The 13,653-nt window shown below is 38.3% G+C and overlaps 1 protein-coding gene across 1 annotated transcript in view; it reads left to right on the top strand.

Annotated features, from left to right (window-relative positions):
• The window catches only part of LOC137386755 (plasma membrane calcium-transporting ATPase 2-like), a 96,330-nt gene extending 83,044 nt beyond the window's left edge, over window positions 1-13,286 (top strand). The window contains exons 16-22 of the mRNA XM_068072887.1: window positions 1,492-1,686; window positions 4,337-4,528; window positions 7,739-7,952; window positions 8,497-8,705; window positions 9,629-9,736; window positions 10,196-10,372; window positions 11,590-13,286. Of these exons, the coding sequence (XP_067928988.1) occupies window positions 1,492-1,686; window positions 4,337-4,528; window positions 7,739-7,952; window positions 8,497-8,705; window positions 9,629-9,736; window positions 10,196-10,372; window positions 11,590-11,859 (1,365 nt within the window). The 3' untranslated portion in view covers window positions 11,860-13,286. The remainder of the gene's footprint in view (window positions 1-1,491; window positions 1,687-4,336; window positions 4,529-7,738; window positions 7,953-8,496; window positions 8,706-9,628; window positions 9,737-10,195; window positions 10,373-11,589) is intronic.
• Window positions 13,287-13,653: the final 367 nt, after the last annotated feature.

Raw genomic sequence — 13,653 nt, 5'->3', positions numbered from 1 at the left:
CCCAGTTATATCGTCTATCTTTTGAGATCCCACATCCTTAACTTGTTGCAAAGTTTAGCTAAAGCGCTTGTACGTGGGCATGCGCGCTTGTGCGTGTGTGTTAGATAATATCAAAAGACGTGAACAAATGAATAAAAATATCACATTGGTTTTTAACAATCACTTTATTGTCCAACTGCGCGCTTTTGATTCCTGTCATACTTTATCACGATTATCATTATTAACTGTCTTGATCGAGTTTCTCTTCTCCAAGCAAAGAATGTGTTCTCATCTTGCCTTCTAAGTGATAGCTTGACCAAATGCCTCCTTTCTATTTTTCTTTTTCCAGATAGTGGAAGTTGGTCAATCTTAAGCACCTTACCTGACTAATTATTGATCTTTTATTGAGCACTTACATGCATGTGGTATTACAGTTTATTCTGTTTTTATAGTCTGATGGTCTGCAGGTATTAGGACCACGTACTCCTTAACTCTATCGCAAGAGTTGCTATTATCTCTGAGTTATAACTAAAGTCAACCAATACATATTGATGCCACATGAACCGGCAGTAAATAATAACTGTTTTTCTCCATCTAAATCAAGTTAAAGATCAAGTTTTCACATATATGTCAGGCAGTGACAATGCGATCTTTTAGAATGATCTCCATGATGTTGACCACGCCCTAGTTGTTATATGCGTGCTGCGTATTGATACGGGTTTTAACTTTTGGAAGCTTCCAGTGGAAAGCATCATAATCAGCATGACTGTATGGAATAATTTGCATAGCTAACACTGGTCATTGGTAGAAATAAACTATATTGTACTTTAGAGTGAGCTGTAGATACACCAGAGTACGAGAATATATAAAACAGTAATTGGAATTTTCTCCTTTACTTACTGTCAACATTGAAGTACTACTTACCATACCGTATTGCTTTGGTAGTCATTTTAACTAGGTTTATCCTAAGTGTTCTTGGCGACTCGAAAAGGTTCGAGCAAAATAAGTCGCTCATAGATCAGACAAGTATCTATCTCAAAACAAAAACATTGGGCTTCAAAGCTTTTCCGTGAACTTCCTGCTGCTGGTTGAACGATTTGAAGTAGTCAATTATTCTGGACAGATTTGGTTGGTACGAATAAATGTAGTTAAGCAATAATTCAAACCTCATTTCAGACTGGATGACTCCATCAACTATGTTTTCCATGATAAACTGTTTTATTCATGGGAATTCCCATATCAGCTTTACATATTTACACCTAAAGACCTATTATCGTTACTAATCACGTGACCATCCAGTGTTACAACATGGAGGAAGTTTAGATGGGTAACTCATGGGAACAACAGATGGGTAACTCATGGGTTATTTCCAAAGCTGTTGTCATCGGGAGTTATGAGGAATAAAATGAGTACAGTGTGAACCAGGCATTAGCTAAACCGCCTGCACTGTGCGGCCCCAGCCATCACCAGATTACGGGGTTGTCTACGGCTGCCATGCTAATTTACTTGCAGGTTAAACAGGACTTATTGGACCAGGTATGGCCAAGGCTGCGAGTGCTAGCTAGATCATCTCCAACTGACAAGTACACTCTTGTTAAGGGAATTATCGAGAGCAAATTAACCTCCAACCGAGAGGTGGTTGCAGTCACTGGCGATGGAACCAATGATGGGCCAGCTCTCAAAATGGCCGATGTCGGTTTTGCAATGGTAAAACTTTAACGTTCTTTTTGCAGAATAATGCTAGCATTTCTTAATTCGTATACATGAACTAATGATCCTTTACTATCTGAAAAGCTGTGATGGTGCTTGCTGAAGACTTGTGAGTTTGTGTCAGAATTTGATAAAAGGAAGCATCCTTGCCCTCAACCATATGACTCGATCACTTTCAGCTGTGGTCAACTAACATTACTTAAAGGTTGACTTGCAACAAAATTCACGTTACAGTTATTTGGTATCAAAAGATTCACCATGTCTTACTCTGTTGTTTTGTAAGTGCCAAGTATATGGAAATGTGATTGCAAGCCCTTAAAAGCTCAAAAACGAAAAGCCGCCATAGATTGGAATCTCTTTAATTCGATGATGTAACCACGATATTTGGTTATCGTCTTGTCACGTATGTTCTCACGTGAATTGAAAGGCCAATAAAAAGCTCAATATAAAACTTATCGTAGTACTAGTTTATAACAAACGCTTCGGGTTTTACCGAAGACTCCGTATCAAATATAGATGCTCGCTACTTTACAGTTTTGTTTCGGTTTGGTCTAATCGGCAAGTCGTAATTTGATCATGTGACCCAATACTTCGCAAATAATTTTTGCAGCTCTTTTCGATTATCACAGGTGACCAACAGGCTCGTCATGATTATCAGACAATGATATGTACTCCTTCGAGCTAAGGTTAAAAAGTTTAACGATTTTTTACGGTAAGTTATAAGATATCAGTGCTAAAAATGACAGCATTACGATGGCGATAAAACAGGCGCATAAGAACAATAGACATGGTTTTATTGAATGCGTGAAGTATATTTGTGAAAATGTTTCGACGAATAAGGTTGCAAAAAAGTGTAAACAGAAACCATCTCTCACAACTACAGTACATCACATTTGAGCCGTTTTGGAAAGGGAATCCAAACTACGGCGGTCTCGTGGGGCTGCGATTTTCTGTTCGTTTTTGAGCTTTTAAGAGCTTGTAATCACATTCCCACATATTTTGCACCTACAACATAACAGAGTAAAACATGGTGAATCTTTTCATATCAAATAACTGTAGTGTGAATATTGTTGCAAGTCAACCTTTAAGGTTTGTTTACACTAGATCACCGTATGTTAGCGTTGTTCTTTCTGCGGCGTCTTTTTAGCATTCATAGTCGACTATCTGTGTCGTTAATCGAAGCAAAGCAGCTAGCAAACTTTCCCAATATTTCGCTGAGCATCGACGACAGCCTGAACAATATGCACCAATTTAACATTAGTAATTCGTGATCGCAAATAGTGTGATTATTAATTTCCATTTATGATAGTTGCTGGGGGACTAGTATTTCATCTGAGCACGCAAGAACAAAGAGGTTCCTTTGAGAAAATCTTTTTGAAATGACAACATTATGTCACGGAGTATTCGCTGATGCAAACGCGAATGGGTTTGTGATAGTGTGAACATTATTATCATCGATTATCATCGATTATCACTGAAGTATTGTGGGATTAACGCTGTATCTCGACGATATAGTGCGAACCAGTCTTAAATTATAATTGTTAGTCAGATGAGTTACTAGCTTTTAAAAGAGACCATGTCAAGGTTATCTGAAGTCTACTTCAAAACATTGTAAGCTCTTTGTGTGACCTCTATATGCGCATCACTCGCTAATCCTTATAGTAGAAGTGTAGCCATGTTTGGTTTGGCTGCTGGTAGCAGAAGAGTCAGTAGTTCAACTACAGGCTCTTCTGCCCGGGATCATCTCTTCTGTGCCCACATGTGTGAGATGAATAAAAATGGTAAGAATGGGGTCATACATGAAATACAGGAACATGGGCGAATAGCATGGGATTAAGCATATAAAAAATGTTCATTTACCTCTATGAGTTGGTCACTTATTAGTCACATTAGCAGAAATAAGGTACAATCTCTTCGCTAGTGCCAAGCATATTTTCAAAGTTTTTTCAGGCCTTGCTGTGAGTCTGGGTTGCCTTCAGGTACTGCAATTGCCGGCTGTTTATGGGGCTGTTCCCAAGTCTGATGATTCCCGTATTCTACATAGGAGCATGAGCTTATTTTACTGTTTGAGACCTCTCAAACGGCATCTGCTGTTTGAGACACTTCCCATACCTACTGTTTGAGACCTCTCCTATAACTACTGTTTGAGACCTATGCTATACCTACTGTTTGAGACATCTCCTACATCTAGTGTTTGAACCTCACCTATACCTACTGTTTGAAACTTCACCTATACCTACTGTATGACATTTCACCTATGCTGAGTGTTTGAGATGTCTGCTATACCTACCGTTTAAAACATCTCCTACGCCTAGTGTTTGAACCTCACCTATACCAACTGTTTGAGACATCTGCATCTAGTGTTTGGACCTCACCTATACCTACTGTTTGAAACCTCACCTATACCTCCTGTTTGAGGCCTCCAATATACTGAGTGTTTGAGACACTTGCTATACCTAACGTTTGAGACATCTCCTACGCCCAGGGTTTGGACCTCACCTATACCTACTGTTTAGACCTCACCTATACCTACTGTTTAGATCCCACCTATACCTACTGTTTGATACCTCCCCATGTTATCAAGCTAGGCTAGTGGCTACTAGGGCAATTTTGCCATCAAATACCAACTGTTCTATTTGCATTGCAGGGCATTGCTGGAACTGATGTTGCCAAGGAAGCTTCAGACATTATACTCACGGATGATAACTTCACTAGCATCGTCAAGGCTGTTATGTGGGGCAGAAATGTTTATGACAGCATTGCCAAGTTTTTGCAATTCCAGTTGACTGTCAATGTAGTAGCCGTTATCGTCGCCTTTATAGGAGCCGCAACAATAAAGGTTTGTTTGATGGTATAATTGCAGTGATTGTTGATGATTGCAGGTGGTTGCAGGGGATTGTTGGTGTTTGGAGGGGATTGTTGGTGGTTGTAGGATTGTTGGTGATTGTTCATGATCTGTTAGCCACGCAGAGCAACTGCATTTCTGTTTAGCATGTTCATACCATTTATATTTACATAGTATGCGATTAGCTTGTTGTTTACCCTTTCCTTTCTTCTCTCAGACTAAAGCCGATTTAGATCAATCAATAAAATGCCAGTGTTTGTTTGCTTAATCAATACGTTATCAATAAGAAAAGTAAAAGAATCAATTGGCTGTATTGGTGAATATATTTATTAGCTAGCAAACGATATACCCAGCCATGCTCTGAAATGGAATGTTTTTATTGGATATGCTCACAAGTCACGATCAATAGAGTATCGATCACATATCGTTAAAAGTGGTATGTAGGGGGGTAACTCCAGGCTTATTAATTTATGTAGACAACCATGATTGCTCATCTGTACACTCTGTTAACTATACAGTTGATAAAAAGATGTTTCATGTCTAACCAAGAGAGTGCGCGTAGAGATTCCAAAAATACTTAGAGCTGTATTGCCGCTGACCTTGTTAACATAGAGCAAACACTCCTAGAGCTAAATTCGCTACCTGCCTTGTTCATATATAGCAAACAATCCTAGAGCTATATCGTTTGTGGCTTTGTTAACATATAAAGCACATTGTCTAATGCTATCGGAGTTACAAAACATGAAAGTTTGTATTTAAAATATTAACCTTATATCAGCAGGATGAGATTGTGCTTTGTCATTGTGAATATATAAAGTTGAACAGGCTATTGAGCTGTGAGAAGGTTGGGCTGTATAGAAGAATGTATTTAGGAAACCATTTCTATTGAGTCTGTGAGCCATTGGCTTTATCTAAACCCTCAATGTGCTTCAGTATCCACCTAATAGAGATTTCGATATTCCTATGCAATGAGATTGCGTTTAGGCCTTGAAATTAGCCTCTAGGCATCTCTTTCAATAATACATGTATGTGTAACTGACTCGATTAGAGATTGACTCGCATACGAATCTGATGAAAAATTTTTTGGTATTTATCGAGTATGTTAGTTTTAAAGTAAACCCTCACTTACTAATAATAGCCCACAACTAATGACTTACTATAGCCCACAACCAATGACTTACTATAGCCCACAACCAATGACTTACTATAGCCCACAACCAATGACTTACTATAGCCCACAACCAATGACTTACTATAGCCCACAACCAATGACTTACTATAGCCCACAACCAATGACTTACTATAGCCCACAACCAATGACGATTTATAAAGATCTCAGCGTGTTTTTAAGGACGACTCGGTAGGCATACGTTTACTGACTGCTACCAAGGCCTGTCTCAGTTATTGTGTCCCGCTGTGTACATCGATTAGCGCAACCACTGTAATTTCTTTACAGTTGCCAAGGGTACAACAATGAAATCCGTTCTACACCTACAGTACATCCTATGCGCAGGGAATTGAAAAGCTGGCTAAAATATTTGGTGGCTTGCAGATTTCCGAGATCTGTAAACAATTAACTCAAATATCTGTTGACCTTTTTGACCGACACAATGACATCATTTGTTAACGACAGCATTGTTTCATGATATGCGTGTGTCATCTTTTCCCGATTGCGATATGACATATTGCATAGTTAGATGGTGGACCTGTTATCGCTGCATTGTTGAGTGATGGCTGGGAATCTCGTAGATTTTAAAATTAAGTTCTCATTTTTACTTCCTACTTAGACTTAAGTGATTCTTGCTACTTTGGGTCTCTCCTTTTGCTTCTTTAGTGGATTGCGGATTTTCGATAGCCATATTTTCGTCATTCCTTACATGGGAGAGGGTCAATTATAGGTCAACATAAATTCAACTTCGTGACAGAAATTATGAAAAAAGTGAGCTAACAGTTTACAAGACTTTTTTAATAAACGCTTGATTTTGGAAACATCGTGTTGGATTAATTTCTCAAATGCTGCCTGGATGAAGGTCATCCACAAGATTAGTTTGTCTTTCCTGTCGAAAGGATGATCAAGCAAGCTGGTTAGACAACTGATTTTGGGTAAACAGCACGTGAACAACACAGTGAACTAAATATTTTAATAAAAAAGCTGGCTGACAACTTAGTAACTACTGCTAATGCTATGGTTATGTAAAAAGTTGAGGTTTACACTACTAGTATTGGGACTACCACTACTGTAGGGATTAGTATTTTCATGAACTGTGAGGAGTTGTCTTATTTTGGAGCTAGTTAATAAGGGAGGGTGTTTACATTCTAAACAAAATGTGACAACTCTCAACGGTTCGAACTAGTCAAGGAAGAAGCTGTGCATCAGATTTACATCACGTTTATACGTAAATCTTTGTTAATATTCTTGTGTCGTCTGCTTGTTTGCTATCTCATACGTCCTTTTAGTAACAGCACCTCATCAGCGACAATAAATTTAAATTAAAAGAGCGTTGAAAATTTAGTTGGCTAATAAAGAGTGAGAATTATATCATTGTATCATAGAATTATATTATCGAAAACCTAGGTAACGTAGTAGATGTTCTGCTAAAGACACGCAGGAGATAGACTGATGTAAGATGAACTTACACAAAATTTTAGTAGATTCTATCAGAAAGTATTGGAATTCTTTATCATTTGCAATTGTTTTTGATGTTTGAGGTGGTCTGACTACCAGGATGTTTTAAGATTAAAATCGACAGAACTTGATCACGATTAGAACACTCAGGAAAAAAATTCATGCGAAATGGCGTCACTCGTTGCGGATATTGATTCAGTCATGTTGATTCACTCGTCAGTCGAATTCGGATATTGCGTTCAAGTTGCAGCGTTACGCGCCTCTATTTTGTATGTCTCTTTGCAATTATAGACGACATAATCGTACTTTTTCTTGATCTGAGCGTTTAATCACAATCAAGTTTTGTCGATTTTAATCTTGAAACATCATGGCAGTCAGACCACCTCAAACATCCGAAACAATTGCAAATGATAAAGAATTCCAATACTTTCTGATAGAATCGACTACATCTTTGTGCAAGTCCATCCTTAATGAATACCCATCAAACTAGTGTATTGCGAGCTATTGATGGTTGTACTCATAAAGGATGATGATGAAGCGCAAGACAGTATTATTCTGATTTAGTATTCGTTCTGCAGGACAGTCCGCTCAAGGCCATCCAGATGCTTTGGGTCAACCTCATTATGGATACTCTCGCCTCCTTAGCCTTAGCTACTGAGCTACCCACAGAGGAGTTGCTGGAACGCAAGCCCTATGGCCGTACTAAAGCCTTAATATCTCGGAGAATGATGGTTAATATTTTAGGACAAGCTGTCTTTCAGCTAGCTGTACTGTTCTGCATACTATATTTGGGTGGGTAAGATAGGATTGACACTTTATAATTCGTAACATAACGTGATCTGTGTTATACTAACTTGTCAAGCTATATTTTATGTATATTAGTACGTTGTGCACCCTGAGAGATCATCAGGGTGTTTGCTCAATCATTCTCAATGCAGCAAGATGGCTGAGTAGTGCAGATGGTAATGTGTTTGGCTGGGGAGCCAAGTATTTGGGTTCAATTCTTGAATGGTGCAATCCTTTTCCTAACGCTCTTAGCGTGGCAAACACTATTTTCATTTAGTAATTAAGAAAGGAGTTGGCTGCTCAATGAGAACATATATCATGTGGGCTTAACTCCATACTGATGGTTATTGCCTGGCCATACATAAATACTTTTACATCACATTAATTTTGTGTTATTGATCATAATTATTTATAGTTTTCAGATCAACTGCTTGACATTGTGGTGAGACGTTTGTTTGGTGCCCAGAGATAATATTGGAAAAAAATCTCTCTAGCTCCCTAAAATGCTAAGATAATATTCTATATTCTATAGAATATTCTATTCTTTCAGGTCCTGACTGGTTTGATTTTGAGTCTGGCATCAACCAAGACTGCCAACAGTCGACGGTACACCTCACCATGGTTTTCAACACTTTTGTCATGATGACTTTATTCAACGAAGTCAACGCTAGGAAAATTCACGGTCAGCGCAACATCTTAGAGGGCTTACATCGAAACCCGCTCTTCATCGGCATTTGGATTGGCACTATGATAGGGCAGGTAAAGGGTCAAGGTTCATCATTTGGTATCATCCGGTAACATGATAATAGGCAGATATTAACTTTTATCACCAGTTGAAGCAAAGGTCATAGGTCAATCCTATTCAAAGCGAATTAGATGATGGGACAGAACAACAATAAAGAAAGTCTTATTATTTAACTTCAGTCAGATTGTAACCTTCTCTGCATTCCATAAGCTGCTGCCTTTCGAATATGTGATTAAAATTTATTATTGAGCTATTCAAAAATTGGTCAATCCTATCACAGTATATTACCTTTTTTGTGTGCTGTCTATCAAGGTGTTAGGTTTAGATCAAGATTTAGATAGAGGTCTCGAAGGTCACTCTTGGTTCGTGTCACACTCTTACATAATAGCGCACGCTCTCGTCAGCCTGTGGCCTAAACAACTGTCTAGCCTGTGCTCTTATAAAAAGCACCTAAATAAAGCACCTTCAACGCTGAAACTGTATGTGAATGCTGTATCCTTTCATGTTTGATGATCAGAATTAAATAAATACTTCAATGGCTTTTATTTATCTGAAACCGTAAGTTTTCATGACATTCTTTATTTACATAAATAGAACAGCTAATATTTGAATACTACAAGCACATCAAGGGAAAAAAATTATTTTTCTACAATTTCACTCGCTTAGTCTTTTCAGAAAGTACTACATAGGCGCCTCTTTTAGTACTCTTGCATTCTGTTATCGTAGCTCGCATCGGGCAGTTATACTATGGATGTTGGTTTATTAAACTAGCTTGTGGTAGTCATAAGAAATATACAGCGCTGCTAAGCTGTTATAAAATATCTTTTATTACCAGAAGGTTACCTCCACCTACCACCAGGATTTGCTGCCTCCTACCTGAAGGTCTCTTCTCTCTTAATTGAAAGGTTTTCTGCAAAACAAATCACTTCCATTTTAGATACTGCTAGTTCAAGTTGGTGGCTTCGTGTTTGAGTGTAAACCACTCAGTCTAGAGCAATGGATGTGGTGCTTGCTTTTCGGAGTTGCCACCCTTGTCTGGACTCAGGTGAGAAAATTTAGAGTTTTCTCCTCATATGGTTATTTTGAGTCTGGGCCTATCTGAGGGTCTGTGTGTTACAGGTTTTGAAACACTTGTCAACTGTGTGTGGCTGTCAGTTTTATATGTACCACCTGTGCATGAGTGTCAGCTTTCTATGAAATTGTATGTCGCACCTTGATTTGTAGTATATCAGCTCAGGTGTGATCAGTTTTTTTCATGAGGTCTGCATCAAAAAATTTTTTGTTTAAACTCTCCAAGTGTTTGACAAGTTGTTTTTTTAGCTCAGGATGCTACAGAATTTATCTATCTGTTGTTGGACAGTAGTCATTCTATGTAGGATGCCATATCATTGCTAATAGTTCCCACAATCAGAATGTATCAGCGTCTATCGATGTATCAAATGACATGAATTGATAAAGTAGTTGGTGTCATAGATGGGTTGGCGAGAGTCTTCATCTTTTACAGCTGATCACATTCATTCCTGTTCACTCGCTACCTAAAACCTTTGTATTCGGCCGGCATGTTGAGGAGCAAGATATAGTTAACACAGCAGCCCTCAGTCAAGCGGATGCGTTACCTGGTGATCCCAAGTCTAAGGGACAAATACTGTGGATTAGGAGTATAAGTCGTCTACAACAGCAGGTATGTATTAAGAGTTTTGGTTGCCTCTATCATTGGGTTTTATTTCAAACTGGCCAATTCAGTTTTATCATTTACATTTTAATGAAATCTTTTTTAATTTGACTTATCAGTTGCTTCCACTTCAGTGAGTCTTGCCAAAAAATGTATTCCAATTGAGAGTAGGTGTGGCTTGCGTCTAGCAAAGCAGAGCCCTTCATAAGTTGATTACGATTGAAGTTGTCAGTTGATTAATTTGCCTAACACTTCATCAAGTTAGCTTTCCGGGATGAATATTTGTCATCAAGTACAATGCAGAAGCGATGCATGCGTTGATTCTGCTCCCGCTAATGCTTGATGCTGATGGTTATTCTTTGACATTGGAACTGCTTGCATGAGGAATTCAAACTTATCACATAAATATCAATTATAAAACACACGTGCCGCTTTGAATTAAACATTTTAACTCGTGTCTAAGTTACCTTCCCTCCATTTCATTTCATTTGGGTACCAGCTTTCTATGGTTTCGTTTACTACCTGCTCATTCTTCCTTGCTCCTTCGTGCATTAGCGTATCTCATAGTCCTCAGATAGTTGTCTCAAGCAGTGCATATGTGTTTGTGTGCGTGTTACTACTGTGTATCCTTTGCGTTATATCGCTTCGTCTCTGTAGAGGCACTTTAGTCAGTTCCTTCCCAGCCTTCTTTGGCTTTCCTTACTTTCTCTTGCACTTATTCATACTTATTAACATCACCAACCGACTCGGAGAGCTCGTGTTGAGTATACTTGGCTGGTTGGCCAGCACGGACGACGGTCTTGTGACGTCTTCTTATAAAAGGTATGTTTCTATGACAATCCTTAGCCTACTTCATCTCATCTCTATTTGATCTCTTGCCTTTACTCTCCTTGTTGTGAGCCTCCATCCATTCTCACAAATACTTTCTGTCAAACTCTCTAATTGGTTAAAGCCAAATACATTTTATTACAGCAATAAACAGTTTTAGGACCAAGCTGGATAAATTTATTATTTTTGCACCCAACAGTCACGGTAAACACTGCGCTACAATATAATTCATGCTGTAAATTGTACATGAATATGATGAAAGCTAAAATATTATAGAGAAAATTACTATAAAGTCTAACTAAACCAACAGATATATTTTCATGTTTTGGAATGTTGCCAGTATCTTTTATTGTAAAACTAAATTGGATGTGTGTTTCTGAGAGTATTGCACTTTGTAGCTACGAGTAGTAAAGGCCTTCAAGAGCTATCTAGAAGACCTAGAAGATAAGCGGTCTACATACAGCGCTCAGAGCATGAGCAAATCCTTGCTCGGCGTTCACCTGATCCCCTCAGGAACGCATCGGGTCAAATTTGAGAAGCATGACCTCACTAATGGCATCTCTTACAATTCGCAGACATTATACACGCCCCTTGGCCAGCCTGGTAGCCCAAATGTTCTTTTCCCAGACTTATCTAGACAACGTACTCACTCTTGTGAAAATCTCTAAATGCTGTCTCGTATCTCAAAAATGCTGTCGAAATGCTGCCGCAGCTAGCTCGCCAGGATATGCTTATCAAGGTGTCGTCGCGAATTATGAGCAAGGAGCTGGTCATTGCACCAAGCTTTTGGTGATGCTGTGATACATTACTACTCCTTCCTACCTGATACTGGCGGGTTTGAGCTTTCGTAGCCACCCATACCTTTCATTCTCTCTTGTCTTCCCTGTGATAAATCGGATGCACAACTTCCATGTGCACCCGGAGATCTTATTTGTGCTTGCTAATACCCGGTGCAGGAGCAAAACTGCTGAGAAAATTTGCTTGGGGAAACAAATTTTCCCTCTCTCTTATATACCATAAATTCTTATATGCTTTTGCTGAACGCTATGGTTGTAATGTCTTTTCATCAAATCACAAGAAAAGTTTTGGAAGCTCTTTTTCGTGAGCTCTTAAACGTTATTCAGAAATGATAACTTTCCCCCAGCATCACCAATCATCCATGTACACTTCATATACACACTATAATTCCTATGTAGCCTCGCTCCACCACTTTTGACTCCCCATTCTCTTCTAGTCAAACAACAGAATCTGGTTACATGGGCCTAGCGACCTCGCTAGGCTAATCCCATATATATTCTCGCTACCCTTTGGCTAGGTAACACACACACTTATTAATAAGTCATCAAGCATCAATATAATTCTTAACTTACTACTACTACTACAAAGGTTGATACTAAATTTAGTCTAACTCCGCTAGTTTTTTATGTTATTGCGTTTGTTATTAATATGTTTTTTTTATAGATGATGTAGTTATTTTGTACTGGTTGTGCGGTGTGCGTCATTTCTAATGTCTGCTTCATTGAAAATATTCCACAACTGCACTCGACGCACCACAGTAGATTACGAGTTGACGTTACGTCAGTCATCCCACCAACACCCCTTTACTCATGCTACTTGACTGGTAATTTGAATGTCAGCTATATTCTCCTCTTTACTCGGTGCAATAAAAAGTTCAATTTCATAAAGGCCATTCGCATAATTTGTTTTAGTCATTGTTCAGCAGTCCTTAATTGTCTACCGGATGGAACACTATGTTGGCATTAAATGCTTGCATGAAATTTCTTCATGTTGTTAAAGAGGTGCTGGTGGATGACTGCTTTGTGCAGATATTACATAAAAAACTGTTACGTGATTTTGATGCATTTTTAGCGCATATTATCTGATGCATTTCTACATGGATTTTGTCAAAACAGTATTTGTGAGATCTGTTGATGGTGTTCAAATATTATTCTACTTTTATGCATATCGTATATATTTATATATTATGTGTTTCTCACTCTATCTATGTCTTCTTATAACCCAAACATCCTCACAATTCATGTATTGTATTTTACTTGAACTTATATAGCAATAAAGCAGAGTGTTTCTTGTGAAATGTACATGCACTCTACATTGTATAATGTGTTCCTCGGATATTTTGTATTATGGCTGCCTTAGATATATTGTATTATGTGTTCCTCGGATATATTGTATTATGGCCACCTTAGATATATTGTATTATGGCTGCCTTAAATATATTGTATCATTGCTGCCTTAAAAATATTGTATTATGGTTGCCATAGATATATTGTATTATGGCTGCCTTAGATATTTTGTATTATGGCTGCCTTAGATATATCATATCATAGCTGCCTTAGATATATTGTATTATGGCTGCCATAGATATATTGTATTATGGCTGCCTTAGATATATCGTATCATAGCTGCCTTAAAAATATTGTATTATGGCTGCCTTAGATATA

The sequence above is a fragment of the Watersipora subatra genome, chromosome 2 (assembly GCF_963576615.1).
Source record: "Watersipora subatra chromosome 2, tzWatSuba1.1, whole genome shotgun sequence".
NCBI lineage: Eukaryota > Metazoa > Bryozoa > Gymnolaemata > Cheilostomatida > Watersiporidae > Watersipora > Watersipora subatra.
The sequence above is the reverse complement of the archived record's forward strand: the minus strand, read 5'-3'. Positions and strand labels throughout refer to the sequence as shown.